Source organism: Coloeus monedula, assembly GCF_965178545.1.
Source record: "Coloeus monedula genome assembly, chromosome: 6".
NCBI classification, from domain to species: Eukaryota; Metazoa; Chordata; class Aves; order Passeriformes; family Corvidae; genus Coloeus; species Coloeus monedula.
Genome location: NC_138786.1, coordinates 14,931,862 through 14,951,812, shown reverse-complemented (window position 1 = coordinate 14,951,812; position 19,951 = coordinate 14,931,862). Strand labels below are relative to the sequence as shown.

Here is a 19,951-nt window from a genome sequence, read left to right as displayed (position 1 = left end):
CCAAAAGACATTCTTCTCTGTCATAAATAACAACAGTTATCTCCAGGGCGTGGGGGTGGGATAAAGAAGGTCTGGTTTTATTTTTCCTAAATGAAAAAAATAAAAAAATTTATCAGACATTTGGCTTAAAACAGTGGCTCACATAGCTATAAACAACTAAACATAGTGCAAGGAAAAAATAAAATTTCAATACAATTGCCTTGTGCTCCTGAGGTTCAAACAGACTCAGGCCATTTAAAAAAATAAATACGTATGCTTGGGAAAATGGAGCACACTGTGTTCTTAGTTATTTTAGAATGGTGTTGCTTTCTTTTTAAGGTCAGTGTGTTGACACTCTATAAAATATTGAGTTGGGTATTGGATGTTGCTGAGCTGTGAGAAATTAAGTGACCTGGACAGCCAGCTGAGAATTAACTTTTTATTCCCTTGCAGTACTAACATTGAGTGCAAATTTTAAAAAGTCACTGAAACAAGGAGAAAATTACAGCCAGTTTTATAAGCATGACTAGGAAGAGAAGTCTGGTCATGATTTAAAGTCCAAAAATAGTTAATTATTTGATTAACTAAAGTTTCAAAATACTGCAAAGTTAGTAGAGACTCCCAGATTTAGGTTAATTGTATAGTGGCTGGTTTAATTAACATAGCTTTATAGAGGGAACAAAACCATAAAAGGCAAAAAATTACGAAGATCTAATAGGCAGATGTAACAAAAGCAATAGAAAACATTACTATTTGCATCTGGGACAATATGTATTTCAAGCTATTGACATAACTCTCAGAATTTGTATTTATTATTCATATTTAGGGACCGGAAGGCCTTGGTTTTTCAGCAAAATTGAATTAATATAAAATAGACATGGAAATTGCTAAATATTTCAGTTAATGGAAATATGAATGGATAATATGATCTAAAATAAATATCGATGTATATTAAACAATTTGACTGATTCAGTCCAAATAAAAGTACCTGTCTTCAAAAAATCTGACAGCTTAGAGTCTAAGCTCTAGACTTTAAGTCTAAGCTCAGCTTAGAGTCATAGAACTATTTAGGTGGGAATAGACCTCTAAGATAATTAACTCCAACCATTATAATACTCCCACAAAACTATATATATTGCAAATACAGTATAAATTTTGCAATGTACACTCTATACAGCATAGATCAGTTAAATCCAACTCATGCTGCAGTCAAAGGGTAGCATCCTGTCAGTGGGGGAAGTGAGAAAACACAAGTTATTCCTTCAGGAAAGTGACTGCTTTTCTTGACAGCAACACCAAGAGCAGGCTGTAAGCAACAATGAACAGAAGCTGTTTCAGAGATCATTACTGGTCTGACTGGAGACCATGGAAAACCAGTGGAACAGGGACAGGCACAAACCAGTGTATATCCATTTGTAGCAAACATGTCACACAGAATGCAGAAATGTAGGAAGACACTACTGGCTTTTCCCCTCCTTTTCCTTTACTCTGTCTTTTCTCCTTGTTTCTTCTGCACTCTGATTAAAGATTCTGTCTCCCTGTCAAATCATGCACATTTGGTACAGTTAAGGAGGGAAAAATCATTCGATTCATAGAAAGACAGAAGCAGCAAATGTAATTCAAATAATGTACTTGAAAAATTATGCACTGAGAGAGTATTACTTAGTTTTTTGAAATGCAACATAGAAATACAGAAAGTTTCCATTTAAATGGTGACAGATGAAAACCAGTAAGAAAAAACATAAATAAAGTCTTAAAAATTACTTAATATGTCAGGCAAAGTAGTGTGAACCAACATTAAGAAAGCAAGCTTGAGGAGAATTAATATTTTATTTCAACAGCTTCTAAAATAGATGGAAAGTATGTCATTAATTTTTGTGCCTTAAGAACTGTAACCCATAGAATGATCTCCTGCAAATTTAGATATTTACTTAAGCATGTTTACTTGCATTTGATTTACTCACTGCAGAGTAAAAGGAATGGAGCACAGCTGTACTATAAGCACAAAAAAGAAGGAATGCTAGAAGTAGTGAATTATTTGAAAGAATATTTCAGACTTCAGACATTAGAAAAACAGACTGCAAAACAAAAATACTGCCCCCTTGAAATCTTAAGGGCACCTTCTGTGAAAACAGGTTCTTTCCTTCTCTTTTTGTTAAGTACCTTTCGGGGTATCACTGAGGAATAATCACACCACTAAACAGATCAGAAAGGTCCTTCCTCCTGAAAAAACACAGCTTCCTATACAGGTTTCTGAGTTGTGACATATTTGCTTTACCTCACTCACTTTTTAAATTAGTTTACCTAAATCAATTAATCAAACACATTAAATTGATTTCATTACTACTTAAATCAGCTTAGCTTGCATGTAATGAATCAAGATAAACTGATGCAAGATCTCAAAGAGGAACAAAAGCATGAATAAAGGAATGAAACTTATAATTTCAGGTAAAGGACTAATGCTAAGATCAAAGAAATTCCATGGCAGTTTTACCCTTTTAAAGCGGACAATATCAGCTCAGTTTTCCATTTCACCAGTAAGAACTGATAGCTGAGAAAGGGGATTTCAAAGTTGCACAAATCCACAGTGCATTTGAATCCTGCACTGCTTGAACTGACATGAACACAGGATGAGGTATTGTGTAAAACTAATGGTATTTCACCCATTTTTCTCTTCCAAAAATTTAATTAAATTTTTTTCATAACTGTACTGTACTGATTCTGACTCTACTGTGTTCAACCTGCAGCATGAACCATTGTAGCGTGGATTCACTGACTGACCTAAAACATTAGGGCTCTTCAGATCCAGCTTCTATCCAAAAGCAACTCTTAGCAAAATTCCTTCATCATTAAGATTCAGTATCTAAATAAAAAAAACCTGCATAGTTAATACATAGCGTAAGTCTCTCACTTTTCCAGAAGGACACCAAAAAACTACAAACCTTTAGGATCTTCTTAATTTTTCCTAAAGCAACCTCAAATAAAAATATAACTATATAAGCAATATAGCACCCCTAGAGGTGAATATTTAAAATATCAGTGTTGACAAGTTTGTAAATGACTTTAATTTCTACTTCATCAGTACAGACTGACATTCCTAGTTCAAACTCTAGGCTTTAACACTGTTTCCTAATTCTACCTGAAGCAGCACTGAGGGTAAAATTCTGGAACACAAAAAAGCCTTTCCCTTCACACCTCCTCAAAAAAAACCCCAAAACCCCAAAACAAATAAACAAAAAACCCAAAACAAAAAAACCCAAAACAAACAAACAAAACCCCAAGAAACCAAAACCATGTAATTTTGTGTTAGTATCTCTACAGGCAATGTACAGCCATAGGAGAACAGAATTCAGTTTGCCAAAGTTACAGTGAAGACAAAACTTCTTTATTTTGTATTTTTGTCTCTAGGAAATCATAACACTTTGCCCCTTATAACCATAAAACCATATTATCAGAGCTTTGGGATCACCAACACTTGACACAGAGTCTTCCAATGCTAGAAAAAAATGTAGTTGCTTAAATTGCAGACCTAAATTTCACCAGGAAGCAGGAGAGATCACAAGCTCAGAGGTTATGCACAGCAAAATAGCAGAGAATAAAATGTTTATATGATCTGAGTTGCCAGCCATACAGTGCTGCTGAAGGTAGCTTTGACATATGTCAGCCTGGTGCAAGAGGGTGAATTTTTGCAATTCTGAAAGTATCTACCTTAATACTGCACTTTTTCACAACGGTACCACACTGTGAGTTCAACTAATTACAGCTTCCATTTCATGTGAATCATTTGACATTTCATGCTTCTGAGTATTAAAGTAAAATCCCCAAATCCTGAGTAGCAATATTTTATCATGAGATAGAAATAACTATACATCACTCAGTATGAGTGCACAGACTTCAATTGAGCTACTTCAACACAGTTCGAGTGAGGCTCTGGCTTTTACCCTTTGTTTTAAGGAGGCTCTCAAGGTATAAACAATAATTTCAGAATTATAGCACTAAAATCTTCAGGCTAAGTGCTTAAGAAACTAAATCCCATCAAGGCTGGCATAACTTAAACACATTATTGTTATTTCTATATTCAAAATTATCTCAACAATACAGTGCTTGATTCCACGACAGCTCATCTGTACATTATCAGCATAAATCCCCAGGACTTAAGAGATCCTTTTGAGGGAAAAAATACTGAAAATTATGCCTATGAATAAATAAACTTGTCTCCTTCAGCCAAATGTTGAAATAAGAGGTTAGATATTTGAAAAAAAAAATCTAGATAAACACAATTCTGCTGTAACACACAGATTGAATCAAATTATTTCATTGCCATTTCTACGTTCTTGCTATTTTGATCATATTATTATGAGGTACTTAACTCCACTTGTCTCTTGGTTTAGCATTTGTTATGACTTCAAGAGGCAGTACCATGGTATAAGCCTTCACAAGTTTGATGCTCACCCTTTGGTATCTCAAATTCTCCAAGTAGAATTCTACTGAGTAGAAACCCTCAACAAAATTAATTACTCAGTCACGTTTGTGCACCAAAAGATGTAACTCTGTCCGTACTCACCCGGGTGGGCAGACACAACCTGACACACAAGGAAGGTGTGCTGAGAAAGTGAGGTTTAGCAGCTGATTCTCACAAGTCCTCTCTCTGCTGAGCTCAGGATCCACTTGTGGATTACTGCAGTTAATAAAAATCTGTCCAACCGGGCAGCTGTGTGCTGGGGGAGAAAATTGACAAATGCTTTAAGTCTTTGTACCTGAAATTTTGTATTCTGTAAATAATGTGTGCAATGAGGGTTTGTAACACAGAAATATAACATCCAGCAATGCTAGTAACATTCAGTGGCCTCTCTTGTACATAGTTAATTCCATAGAACACCTATGTTTCTCATACAAAATACTGAAAAGAATATATTCCTTTAGTAAGGGACATGACTTTCTAAACTGTTAATCAGGAATTGGTTCTCCAAAACAGAAATGTACTACCAACAGAGAAACAAAAATCAAGAGAAAGTAAAAAAAATGTCAAGAGAAGATCTGAGACCTACATTTCACTTGCCCTGCTGGAGCCAGTGACTGTGAACAAAGCAACCCTATTGTACTGTTACTTTTGGGCTGCACTGAGCATACTGTATATACAAAAAGTAGTGTCAGTGTTTTGAATTGGTTTTGGTCAGTTGCTGGGGTTTGCTGCTTACTTCATTTTTTGTTAAGGAGAGAGGTTCTGGAAAAATTGTGAAAATCAGTCAAAGCACCACCTTCAAGTGCATGGGGAACAGATTTCTAGCCAAGGAGTTGGCAATTCCAAGATGGAAACCTCAAATAAATGTCTTTCTCACTGACATGAAATGAGAATCATAACACGAGCATGTACTGTAACACTTCATGCCATATGAAATCCACTGTAGTAGGAAAAGCAGTTCATTCATTGCCTTGCAAAATATGACAAAACAATTTTTTTCATATTTCTATTAGTCAGGGTTTGTGGAGGGAAAGAAAACATATCTGTGAAAAATTACTGGCAGTGTTCAGTTTGTACCCTCATATTATTTGGGGCAAAGCTAACCTTCATCTGCCCTTCTGAAGGTCTGCTGTTTATCCTGCAGCAAAGCTTACCTACATTAGCAATCTAAAAAAGTAATATTTTAAAGTACTGGGGAAAAAAATTTGCTCTAACAGTATTTTGAACATTTAGGCTGCTACAAAGCAGGAGTGTTACTTTCAATCACACAAATATATAATTATGGATCTCCTCAAGTTAATTTGTACACATTACACTGTCTTGTAGTTCAGACAAGAGGTTCCACAGAGATTGGAGGAAATGTATTCATTGGACTTGAAGTATCTTTTCCCTCTCTTCACTCACCTATTATGTTGTTATCACAGTTCATTACTCCATCCCTGCAATGGCTGCAATGGAAATACACAAAGACGTAGTGAGAGCCAGGAAGATCTAAAACATTAATATATTCTATTTAGTAATGCAGGAAAAATCAATACAAAATAATTTTGCAAATGTTTGCACTGAACACTATAACTGTGGATAAAGTGCTCATTGCCTTAACACATGAAGAACATTAGTTAAAATTATGCATAAAGCAAAAGCTTGATTACAAATTAAAATGCATGGGCTGACAAAAAAATATGTACAGGAATATACCCCTATACTGCTCCCCAACACACATTTCCCCTCCATGAAACAATTCAAAACTGCATAAAACCCAATCCTAACAAGATACTGTGTGCAGGGAAGCACTGAGAAACCTAACACTGTCTGCTCCTTTCTAATTAGAGCCAAAATAGTCCAGTACTTTTCTAAAATGGTAGCAGCTCCTATTGCAACTCATTGTCAGGAAAAACTAGCCGTGCTGGCTTCGTTTCAGGTCCTGGTCTTCACTAGAGAAGCAGAGTCCATGAAATCCAGCACTGTTTTCCCATTCTTTTGCAAAGGCTAAGGCATCCCCAGGACTCCTACGGCTACTCAGCAGAGTCAGAATCAAATTCTGTATGTGCTACACCCTCTCTGTGAACACATTAGACCCCAAAGCCCTGCAGGAAAAGTGCTCAAGGAATGAACAGTATCACTCAGGCAAGAGGAAAAGGAGTACCAAAGGCAACTGACAGGGAGGCAACTCAAATAAGGATATAATATCAATGAAAATATTTTAAAGAACTGCTTGAAAGCAACAGAGCAGAAAAGCTATTCCTTAGAAAAACATGAGAAGAAATTCCAGTTTGAAAGTGGGAAGTTCCAAAGAAGCAACTGAGAGGAAAAAGGACAGGGACAATATAGTAAAGATCATAATTTTTTTCCAATAAAAACAAAGTGACAGATAAAACAACTTCAACACACAGTGTTTTTTTTTCCATTTCATCCACACATGTATTCCTACATGACTCCTAATGTATCACCTAGCACAAGGCAATTGTCAGGAGCTGACACTCTGTACCTCTGCATTTGAAAGCCACTTCTCCCAACAGATCTATATACAGCCTTATGAAAACACCTCAAGTAAAAATCATGTCTAAATGGGAGACACAGATCTCTAATTCTGCCTTAAGTTCTAGTAGTTATAAACCAGTAGATTTTATTTTTATTAACACATTGACACGAAACATAAGCTGCCAGATCCCAAACAATTGCACTGAAATCAACAGAAAGAAGATTTTTGTCCACAGTAATTTTTTGAAAACTACATTTGTGGATGATCACATTGTCTGCATTCAGCCATATATCCATCACAATGCTCAGCAAAATTAGCTAAACAAGACCTTTGAGGATGAAGATTAAAGATTTACCAGGAGAAGCCCCTTCCCTTGACTGCCAGTGCTGTCTGGCACATGTTCTGTAAACAAAAATACCCTGGGAGGGCAGGCAACAGTGCACCCAGCCTTTGCACAGCCCCATATTCAGAATGGGCTGTCTGGCACCCTCCAGGGAATCTGCCCTAAGGTAAAAATAAGCCAACCTGATGAGTAAGATATCGACTTACAATAATCAGTATTTATGGACAGCTGACCATGATGCCTTTTCCTGGTCTTAAAATCAAGAGTCAAACACGGTTAGAAGAGAAAAAGGGATTTTACCTTGGTGTTTATTTTAAGGATCCTTAGGTGCATCACATCCATGTCAAATGCACCTCAATGCACATCGCAATGCACCCCCCAAAAGATCCGGTATAACATTATAGGTCTTACTAATTAGCATATCTATTAAAGATTCCCCAGGGAGAGGCTCGAGTGAGCCCCCCTCCCCAAGGGACCTTCCCCTGGATGGTTCTATCTAATAGAATGTGTTCTGGAGAGGACCTTGGAGTCTGGGGCACACTAACCCCCACCTATGAAGCTTCTAAAATGTTTAGTCTCCTAGCCTGACCAACAAGTCCAAGAATGTAGGCAAAAAGCACTAAGAATACAGAAATTGTAAAAAAGGGTAACAGGGGTGTAAAAGAAAAGGCAAAAAATCATCACAGCATCAACAAGAGTAAGAATGAGTTTGTGTGTGCTTACTAAGTGCCCCCATTGCAATAGATGCCTGACAACACCAATCTCTAATGTGGCTTTTACAACAAACTAAAGCACTACACTGATTTGTCACAGACATGATTCAGTCTGCTCTGCTTTTAATTAAGTGCCGTAACAACTGACAGAAGCAGTGAGAGCTCAGATATTACTTTTGAAAGCTTGTTATTTACAGAACTTGTTGTCCACATTATTTAACCTTCTCCAGACAGAAATTACTGTTGAAAAGGATGCATCTGGCAGCATCCACGATCATCTAACAAGCTTTCTTCTCTAATGTCATGACTGCGATGATGCAAATGGAAGAACAAGAGGACAAGAATAAATGCCAAATATAAGGAACAGTAACAGATGCTTATTTACCATTGGCTGCAGCTGACAGTTTTGTGTTGTTTCTTAGTTGGCAAAAGCCACATTGCTCTTTTATAATGATTCTATACTAGTGGAAGACAGGTTCTTAATAATTCTTCATAAATGGACTTAGAATCTGGTACAGAGGAGAATAGCAGTGAAGATCTAGGGACAGTCAGGAAATCTCTGAGCTTTTCTGAAGCTCTCCATATTGGTATGGATATAAGAAATTATTGTGGCTTTTCTTTCTGCTTTGCACTTCAATATATTGCATTACAAGGCACAGCAGCCTAAAAAGCCTGAATTCTAAAGGACCTTTGTCAAACGTAGAAAATGGATGCAGGCTTATTCTGTATATTTTGTTAAAAAATAACTAAAACAATAAAAAGGAAATCCAACAAAATAATCAGAATGATTTGATAGAGCTCTTAAAATTGTGACACAATTATGTGTTATGTGAAAACACAGTTTTGTATCTTACCATTTACCTAAAGATGTCATGACATTTTCTCCAGGGGGATAGTCAATTCCTTGAAAGTAACATGGGCATTCATTTCTGGAGTAGAGAAAAAACATGTAACTGATTAACTCAAACTGAAGAAATAAAACAAAATTCCCATTGACTTAATTGCTGTTCAAATTTCAATTGGTTGCTTTTTTGGTTTAGGTGAGGTTTTTTTTGGTTAGCTGGTGGTTTTGTGGTTGTCCTGTTTTGTTTTGTTCTGTTTTAATGAAAGAAATTGATCTCAATACTGCCATACAACTCAAGCCCATTTCAAACCAAATCAGTAGGAAAGTGGAACCTTATGTTTTGCATCTCTTATATGCCAAAAACCAGACAAGAATGTAAGAACTAGCACTGATGATGTTGGATGAGTGTACACGCTATAGAAAAGCTATTTTTGATTAACACAGACATCAGTTCTGTATAAGTCTAAGAGACCCTGTCAAGTTTACAGATGCCTATCATCTACAAGGGTAGATGTTTATTAGCTTCCCACTCTGACTTGTGAATGTGGTGGTCCGAAACAGCAAGTGTGAGTATCAGAACTGCAATTTTACCCACCTCTGCACACATTGTTCAGTCTTGGTATCCAAATACATTCCAGAGGGACAGGCACAACCTTCAACACAGCCACTGCTGCATGTCTCTGGCACAGACAGTGCTTGGCAGGTTCTGCCACAGGTAGATACACAAGTACTGTACTCCTTTGTATCTTCACATGAAAGAGCTGTCCAAATGAAACAGATCTCTCAAATTGCAGTGCAAGAGACTCAAGTACCTCCCAAAAGTTTTCTGATAAACATCTCCATTCTTTCGTTCCCAATCACATTAAATTCCACTAAAATTGCTATCTTGGCACTAGGTTGTGTAAACTACACAGATGTAAATCCACAGTAATAACAAGTGCAATGAGTCTGTGCAGTTAATCCAGATTTACACTGTGGAAACTGAACAGCTGAAGCCTTTTTGCCTCTAACTCTGAAAATACTTGGCTCTTGTGCATGGGCTTTTGGAAGTGCACAGCACCTTAAAGAAAACATTAAAAGCATTAAATAAAATGTGTATACTTTGCAGATGTTGCACAATACCATCTTAAGTTTTCTTCTCTCTCTCTATATATGTCTCTTATAAAGCTCTACTGAAAAAAAGTCTGAAGCTCTTGAAATACTAACAGATTCACGTATTTTAAATGCTACAAGCATGACTTTTTAAATAAGAGAACTGTACTTGCTTCCAGAAAAGTTAGATAAAATCAAATGGCTTGAATGACTCTTTCAATCGAAAGTGGACACAGCCATTCAGGCCATAACTAAAGCAAATGAGCCAGTCTTGTCAGATATATATACAGATATTCCAGCTTGAGATGCTGAAGCTGGACCAACTTAATCTTCATCATGCACTACAACATGGATAATTACATGGTGTGATGACAACTGTTAAATTTTAAGTTCTTGAATGTTCATTAGAAATGATTTTCAGACTTGTTAATAGAGCCAGACCAGACTCTGACATCAGGGGTGTCAGTTTCAGGTTGTTTGATCGGGTTTCCAATTCCATATTTTTTTTAAAATGTGTGTGAGAGCCTAACATGTCCTATCAATATCTTTTGCATCATTAAAAATTAATATAAACTGAAGAATTTAATATTATCCCACTCCTTTGCTTGTGAGGCTTTATGGAATAGATAACAGACGTGATCTTTATCTATAAAGATATGTAAATTCTGAATTCTTCTCTTTGTTTAAAACTAAATAACAACAATACCAAGTTTCAACACTTGCTTCAGCACTTCGTGTATTCCGGTGTTGCTGACAGTAAGAGAATAAGCCAAGAGATTGTCAGACAGCAGAAGTTGACAGTAATCCAACTAAAACTGCTAAATACCATCATTCCTCTTCTGGTTAATTTGAAAAACTAGATAAACCTAGCATCTACAAGCAAAAGAAATCTATTCATGCAGTTCATGAATAATATCTATATGGTACGAGCTGTGCAACGCCATAGAATAAGGACAGACATTTTGAATTCTGTACACATTTGAAGTCCTCCAACTATTTTAAAAAAACCTTTGTAATGTTTCATAGGTCAAAGAAGTAAAGAAAGTAAACTGTAAAGGAAGAGTCCTCTACGAACACTACCATTAACTGTCTTGATAAAAAAATAACCTTGTCCAGCACACAGAAGATCACACTAGAATTAATCCTTTTCTCTTTTAAAAGATTGTATTGATTTAATTTTATTTTCTGATTGTCTCCAAAGTGCTCAGGCAGTAATTATTTAAATCTAGAAGCAAAAGTAAACTCACCACAATCTGGGACAGCTCCTCTGAAATCTATTACAACTCCAAACCTTCGGCAATGATGAGCGTAATGGGCCAGAGCAGAGCAAAAACAAGTCTGTCCACATTTGCAAGTGTCTCTTCTGCACTGCTCAAAATAGGGAACAGGACTCAAATAGGGGTAGCATGGAGCAAAAAGATCTTTCGTAAGGATGCTACAAGCTTCCGCTGCATAAGAGGCTACACAAATAACAGATTAAAAACTGTTTCAGTGAGGGAGTTCAAAAAGACTTGGAACAAAAAATGTCTTCTATACAATGCAACCAATCATGGTTATATTCTACTGCCACATAAATCTTTTAATCTTTGATAACTACACAGATCTAAAGAAGAACTAAGGTTCACGTCCAAATCTGTTACCAAGAATGCAGTTTTTTAGTGCTGCACATCATGTAAATACTCAGAAGACAGGTGATGCTGTAGCAGGAGACATGACAATTCCCAAGCATTGCTGAAATTACAGCAATGTAATTAATATGTAATTAATATTCTACCTCTATGGCTTTACAAGTGCGTAGTGTCCAATACAAGAAGTGGCAGGAACTGTGAAAGGGATATAACTGATGATCTACAAAGTTCATCATTATTAAAGGATGACTTAATGACCTATCTGTGGTCCTCATGGCATCAGCCACCTGCATATTACCCCACCTGGACCCTTTCAGCTAAATCTATAGGCTGGCAGTGCATAAGCATCTTTTTTCCACTCATCCTCTTCCACAGTAGACAACTAAATCAAGTATTTAGGTTTTTTTGGTATTCTCAAAAATGAATACTGCAGTAGTTTTGAGTCTCCTAGCAGCATCACCAATACAAGACATACTACCAAACTTTAATGCATGTTTAATTTAACACAGTGTAACTGCAAACCAGAAATAAAATTGATGCATTTCAAGTGCCTCTGCAAGTATTACAAAATCCTCAAACAATACACAATGTGATTTCTTAGGGCATTGAACTCAGCTGCCTCTATACTACCCCTAGGTACTAATTTCTTTAATGGGTAGGACTGGTAATTGCTGTACCTGATCCAATTAGGAAAAAAGGCACAGATGTGCTAAGTAGAAATGCATTAATAAGAATAAGAATAGGCCTTCACTGCCCACCTGCCTGCAGATGAACATCACACGGATCCACCTGTGAACTATCACGCACAAGAACGCACGCCGATGAAGTTTTCCACGTGTTTCCAAACAGCTCTGGAGTGCTTTCTGTTACTCCAACCGGAGATCTTTTACAAAACAAGTTAGCCAGAAAAAACATGGTGAATTTGCAGAATGGTCTCAGTTCTAACACCCTTTGATTCAAGCTCCTCTTTCACTGTTCCATATTCTCATGCACTTGCCCATAAAACTGTAATCCTAAGTTTCAGGACTCCTCTCTCTTTCCAGGTACAGACCCAGAAACAAAAGAAATGTCCTCTAGAGACTTTTTAAGGAAGAAAAGATCAAAATAGACCAAATTCCATTTTTATGGAATGACTCATTCAATCATAAGCATCACTGTCCTGATAGTTTGAACTCCCTTATTTGTACTTCTGGCTCCTTAGTGATATCCGATTCATTTTTAATCTCTCTTCTACCTGTACTTTCCTGTCTGTTGCCGACTTCCCAGGCTCTTTTCCTTTCAGGAAAGGGAAAAGAAAAGAAATCCAAGCATCCAGAAATACAAGTGCAAAAGCAATTGATACCCATGAGGCCCAGGTAATAGAAGCTGAATGATAAAGACTTTGATCAAAATAACCAAGGCACAATAATATCGTACAGAGAGAATGATCAAAACTGCATTTAAACATGGAGTGCTACACTTGAGGAAAAAGATTGCATTAGGCACACAATCAGGAGTATTGTCACTGGTAAAGCAGCTGGGATTGAAGGTATTGCAAAAGACACCACTGCCTAGGGCAAGTCTCCCAAATCCGCTGTGGGTCAGGTCGGTTGCGTACCTGTCAAGATGATTATACACCACAGTCTGTGTCATGTCTCAGCACAATTCAGAAATCCCCAGGTTTAAGTGCTTTTTGCACAAATGCCAACTATTGAACAGCTGCTCACTTGCATGAGAGCAATCCAACGACTGTCATCAAAAACACACTACAAAACTACTTGTCAAACAGAAATATTTTAACTGGTTTTACATAAATATTGCTTCATCGAGATGCTGTCTATATATTTCCTAGTCTCATTATAAATAATAGTCTGATAATACTTTTGAATCTAAAATAAAAAATGTTCAAAATTCCACTGGTATATTTGTGTGTGTATATGTCTTTTTAGACTGGAAATATAATGGAAAGCTTTTCCATTTCTCAATTAATTTTGAGTTAGAAAAATTGCAACGGTCTTGAGAGAATAAGTTCTCCTACTCTTCCTTATCATATCTTGGTAAAAGAACTATCCTGTTGTGTCCTAAATTTGTGTTCTTCTCCCAGCTCCATTAGGCTACTCTAATCCACTGGAAGCAAATTTGTTCTTTAGTGTCTGTGAGAAGTATGTTGCAAAGAAACTGGGCAAACAGCAGTTTTGACTATGGTGCTTGGGCAGCTCTGACCACCTCTCACTGCATCCCAAGGAAGAGAAGCTCAGGGAGCAGCCTGTTCCTGGTGCTGCTCTGCAGGAACTGAACAATGGAGGCTCTGTCAGAGACAGCAGATTAGGACTCGCAGGAGAAAACAGGAGCTGGAAAGAGATAGACTCTTGTAGAGAGGCAGAAAGTTCCTTACGTAGGCCATTCTGTATTTTGGACAACATTATTCTGGTAAAATAGCCCTTGTGCATCAGGTACACTTCACCAGAGTTTTATATTAAAATATTTATATATATAAAATATTTTAATATATATATTTATAATATATATTTCGAGCAAAATCTGGCTTGATATTCTGTAGCTGAAGCTACAGATTTTGCTAGCAAACTAAACCCTACTGTCTATCTCACTAATGAAAAACTTCAAAATGAATTATTCGTGGTATCTATCCTTTCAGCTTCAGTACACATCTGATCTACCACTCTAACTATGGATATTCATATACTGGCAGATAAAAATCTTGCAGCTCTGCATACAGAAAATCATCCTCTGTGTTTCCATTGAAGGTTCCACAGAGGCCCACAGTGTCATCCTTCCACCGTTCATCCACTTGAAGGTAAAGCCTCAGTCCTTCTCTGTCGTAGAGGATCTGTAATCCAATCTGTGTCTTTACTTGCAGAAATACAGAGGAGAGTTTCCGTACTTCAAATAACTCTGGTGAGTAAAAACAGAGACTGTTGAAAGGGAAAGGAAATCTGCTTGAAATTTACATTTTGTTTCTTGTCATTTCACTCGTTTTGGTTTATAGCACTTTTATGTAAGTTTAATTTTTCTCCTATTTTCCTCTAATCATTGATTTCTCATGAAAGATTATACTGATTCAAACTTTAAGAACAAAACAAGAAACTTGTGAGAGTCACCACACTTTTTAAAATGCACTAAATGAAATAAATTTAAAGATATAAACACTGCAGACCATTTTTTGTAGACAAACTAATCCTATAACCAGGAACACGCTTCCTGTGTTAAAGCATTTTTTGTGAAATTCCCAAAGAGCCAAGGCCTTGCAGATATCAAATGTACTAATGATCTGCATATCAAGCTCTCATTAAAGATAACACTAAATCTAACAATCACATATTCCTATGTAGAATGACAGACATCTTCAGGACGGAGATTTAAAAACTCAAAGCAAAAAGAAACAAAATTCATTTTTTGTCTGAAAATCTGTAGCTCGTCTCCAAGGGGCAATAGGACTCTTTCTGCTTAAATTTACATGAGTTGCTTACAAAAATGGGAGAAGAAATTATTCCATTCAAGAATAATAATTTTCAAGAGGAAAGAATGTCCCCTCAGGCAAAAACTAACAAACCTTGCAAATGTGAGGGATGGCATTTGGACTTGTTAAAATAAATACAACCTTAACAAAAGAGACAACTAGTCCAGTGCAGCCACTGTATACCTCCTACCATTAGTATAAAAAGTACATCAAAAGTGAATTTGCACAGTGTTTCTTAAGAAATAATGATATTGATACTAAAATATGCCTTTTAACTTCAGTATGTTAGCAATATTGACAGTATCACAACATGCACAAATGCCATTAAAATATTGCTCTAGTGTTTGATCGGATTTATATGCTTTATTCCTTACCATCTGCATAAGGCAGGTTAATTTTGAATTGGTCATAGATCAAAACATCTCCTGAATGAGTCAGAGTCACTTGCCTCTTGGGGTCCTGCTTAAGAATAAGGCTGATGGATTGGATACATGATCCATCCTGGTTCTGCAAGTGAGAGCAAAACAAACAAGCAAAGTTATACTTAGTGGGGAACTAAAATTTTAAGTTGCATCCTGCTTCTCTAGCAGAGTGCACTTATAAAACATGCAGCTTTACAGCTAAGTCAGAAAGTTCATTATTTTGAATGATTTCCCATATGTGTCTAATAACACTAACCTGCTATGCAAATACAGCACAGAATTGGGATTTGGAAAGAGAAATTTAAACAATTTTTACATAGCTTAGTACCACGACACCCTCAACTCATGAGACACCTTGATTAAAGACCCACTGAGGCTGAGTTGATGCTCACTAACAACGCTGCATTATCTACAGAGCAGTGCATCAAACTCCAGATTTGTACTTCAACGTGTTCTGATACACCCAGCTTCTTTTAAAGCATATTTTAAGGTACAAAATTCTTTTAAAGGCAAACATTAATGAAAGACAGAAACATCTTTTAAATCATTATTTAAAACGGCATCTAAGTTAATTATTTCTGAGGAGAGTTGTAGAGTAAACCATGTTCATAAGCTCCCTGGATGAATACTGATGGAAGAAAGGCAGCATCGTGACAGCGTAAAGTATCACCACATCCAACTGACCCAGCTTGCTTCTTGCTGCTACTGTTGCTTATTCTTATTTCCATTTCACTTCTTCAAGTCAAAATGTCATACAGAAAAAAGCACAAGTAGGAATACTGCATTGCAGTCTGGATGAAATATACTCAAAAAAAAATTCTAGACCAACCTTGTTCACTTTTTTTACACCCACACTCTCCAGTGAAACCGAATTGTCAGCAGTACCAAAAGCAGCTAATTAACTGAAATTCTACAGCAAATACACCTCTACTAAGTAACATGGAAACAAGTCAGGTAGATGATTAACAGTGGTCAATTACAATCAAAGTTTTTAGGACAGGACTTCTACTTTCCAGAGTGGTACTTTGGCTTCCAATGCCAATATGGAAAGAATGCTTGTTAAAGAATGTATATTAACTACAGCAGGTTAACATATTTTTCTTAACAAAATGAATTTGATCACTACTTAATTTCTTAAGAAAAATATTTTATCAAAGAGAATCAGGCACAGAGATAGATCGAGAGATGACCTGAACTTCACCATGTCAGCATTGACCTTGCTACATGGTGAAACACATCAGAATCCAAGTCCACATTTTACTTTCTTATTGATCTAGAAGGAAATCAGGTTTGTGCCACTCCTGTTACACTCAAATCTCTTTAGCACAGCTTGAGACACCAGCTTATTTAGGCTGGCCTAGTGTGGCTGGATAAAGTTAAGAGACTGTCCATTCCCTGCCATCTGCAGACGAAAGGGGGAAGCACCCAGTTGCTGGTTCTTCTGCTCAGCCTCCTTCACTGCAAGACCTTGTAACCATTTAACAAGTATTCCAGAACAATGACAAAAATTGGGTCCACTCTTGTCACACCATTTGTTCATCTTACTCTCATCTCAATTATGCATCTTTGATGTTTCATAACGTCCTAACAAAAACCATCTCTCTTACCAACACCATTTTCAGCACAAATTCAAAACAGTCTTACACACCAGAATATATACAGACATCACACAGCCAAAGAACATTCTAGGTCTCCCTGCAGAAAATTCCAAATTGATTGCATCTGGAACTGTGCTGCAGCCAAGAAATAACCACCAGAGGTGTTGGAGCCACATTATTCAGCCCCACTGCCTCCAGTGAAGCCATAACTAATGATGAAACAGTAAAATTCTAAGCATCTTCAGTGCTGAAAGAGGCACTGAAAAAGATGTAGTTAAGACAACCTTTGGACAGCTGCACAAATATCAAAATTACACAGTGAATAGGATCATTCACAGTGCAAAGAGATCGGAACGTTCAGCTTAAAGATTTACACTTTTATTCAACTCTGACTTTTACTGGGACTTCAAATGCTGCCCTGATTGTTGAAAACCATTCCTAGAGCTGCAAGTCGCACTACCATGTGGCTCTGAGAGATGCTGAACTAGCACAGAGTAGATCATCTGTCAGCTCAAGTACCATGGACACAAGTGCACACCTCGGTGTGTGAAGATTAAAAACTACATGCAGAATTTCCCTGTCTCTAGACAATAATGCAACAGCGATCTTTCACCGGCAGAGGAAAAGATAAAATGAAACTTGAAAATAGGAGGTTATAAAAATAACTGGAGATATTTCATCAGCTCAACCATCTCTCCTGGACTGAGAGTGAAGACAGACATCTGCCCTGTGAAGCCGTGTACTTGCAGCTTATCTTGCTGTCTTGCCTCTTTACTAAGAAATTAGGTTTCTGTGCATTTCATTCAGCAACAATGGATACAAATTGACAATACGGTTGGTCTTTTAAAAGCTGAAAATAAAAGAATGTCTGGAGGCATGCAAAACAGAGGAGAACCAAGAAAACAACCCTCCACAGTATGTACATTACTACACAGTATCAACAAAAGCTTTATTATTCCTTGAGGCTTAAACTGAAGGAGAAATTCTGCCTGACAATTGTTCTCTGTTCCAATAGAGTGTTTCTTTCTCAGCACTGGCCCTGCCAGCTTTTGGCAGGTGTTTTCACAGGAATGGCCATTTCTCTCACTAGACTCTTAAAAAAAAAAAATAAAAATCTATATTCAGAAGACCTTCTCATCATACAAACTACAAAGCCAGTGAGGCTGTCACCTGAAACTCAGATAAGGTTAAGCTGTGCTGATCACTTGACTGATTCTCCTTCCAGAAAGTGCTTAAACAAAATTTCACATCGTTTTGAAATAACTTGTTGCCTGATGACTGTTTATGTCACCAACTCTAAGGCTCAGGATGACTGGATTCTTTGTGATTCAGAAAGCTGAAATCTCCCCAGGTATTTTCTTTCCACATTTTCTAGTCTGCTTGAATGAGATGGGAGAGATAAGGCTTTTTTAAGGAAGCACATAAAATCTCAAACCATCAAGAAATATGAGATTCCACATTACAAATCTTTTAGCTTCCCATTTCAATTCATTAATTTTTATAAATGGGAAAAAAAAACAATGGAGGGTGCCTGGGGAACTGAAAAGCAGATCTCCTGCCAAGTGGTACCAGCTGGTTGATAATGAGAGACTTGAATAGCTGCACTGAAGCCCCAAATTCTTGCATTATACTACACAAACTGTTCTCACTACCCTCTTATCACCTGTACACTGATAATTAAATTAGCAACATGTAGTTCTGGGACATATCCCATAATCCTCTGATTACTCTGTTAACATCCAGAATGCTTTACTCAGACCTCTGTAAAATCTATGCCTGTTAGGGACTGATCAGGTTACTTTTGTTAAAGGCTAGGTGAGGTATGAAGCCCAACATGCAGTAAAAGCCAAGAGAATCTGGTTTTTTTCACCTACAAACCACCTGGACACAAAGATACATTAAGCAAAGTCACAGAGTGAGGCTGAGGAAGAATGCAAGAGTTACCACAAAGCACTCTGCAGTCTCACCAGCGCTGCAGAAAGCCAGCTTGTTTGGTTATCACTTTCCCCAACAAAAAGTAACCACAAAAACTAAACCAAAAAGCATAATTCTGTCTGTTTGTATGCAGAGTGTTCCCTCGCCCAAGGGAATGAGACACACATACATACTATGCACATTATCACAGCAGATATTTGCTCTGTTAATTGATGGGCTTTTCAGCAGGTCAGGCTGAAAGGTACTCTGCTGTGAGCTTCTGCAAGAAGTCACTTTGGCCTCAACTCTCCTTTGATATAAAAGTTGCCTAGACAGTTTCTCTGGGGATTTCCTTTGCTTTTCTTCCATTATATAGTTCATCTATACTATGCACAACCACCTTTCTCAAGCTTCTTGGACCCTGCAAAATTCTAAGACTATGACACTGAATAGATGTATGCCTATGTTTTGTTTCACATATATTCCTTTTATTTTTTATTTCTTTGAGATGATACAAACTTAATCAGCTCCTCAGGTTTCCAAGGTTAGCACAGAATGAAGCCAGCCCTACTTGTTGAAATAAAACCAAGGTAACTCAAATATGTACTTGAAGGGGGGAATTCTAACAACAACCAAATACATCTTGAAACAGCTTCAATCTTCCTATAAACAGGAAATTCTAGCAAGATCACAAGAAAAATGCACACAGAGGTTAAAGTGTGGAAGTTCTTTAAATGTGCATGTCCTTGCCAAGACTTCATTTCACAGGCCTCACTGTAACACTTCTATCTCAAAGAGCTGAAGGCTGTTAGGGTGTTATACAGAGATTTTATTTCCTATCCAGGAATCCACTTTTTCAGCAGTGGTAACTTCTAGGCCCTGTCACATATCTGGTCCTGATACACTTCTCCTAGGAACCATAGAAGAGACATTTTTTTGTGGATCATCAAGTTTCAGAATGTATTTGGTTTCTATCCAGTTAAGCTATTTTTCTTACCTCTCAACTTCTACCACTGA

General features: G+C 37.1%; 1 protein-coding gene across 1 annotated transcript in view; it reads right to left on the bottom strand.

Moving 5' to 3' along the window:
- Positions 1-19,951, bottom strand: part of OTOG (otogelin) — a 92,500-nt gene that overhangs the window by 55,176 nt on the left and 17,373 nt on the right. The window contains exons 13-20 of the mRNA XM_082283514.1: positions 15,375-15,507; positions 14,258-14,435; positions 12,302-12,426; positions 11,163-11,375; positions 9,419-9,584; positions 8,834-8,908; positions 5,846-5,889; positions 4,544-4,697 (exon numbers count right to left, since the gene is read on the bottom strand). Of these exons, the coding sequence (XP_082139640.1) occupies positions 4,544-4,697; positions 5,846-5,889; positions 8,834-8,908; positions 9,419-9,584; positions 11,163-11,375; positions 12,302-12,426; positions 14,258-14,435; positions 15,375-15,507 (1,088 nt within the window). The remainder of the gene's footprint in view (positions 1-4,543; positions 4,698-5,845; positions 5,890-8,833; positions 8,909-9,418; positions 9,585-11,162; positions 11,376-12,301; positions 12,427-14,257; positions 14,436-15,374; positions 15,508-19,951) is intronic.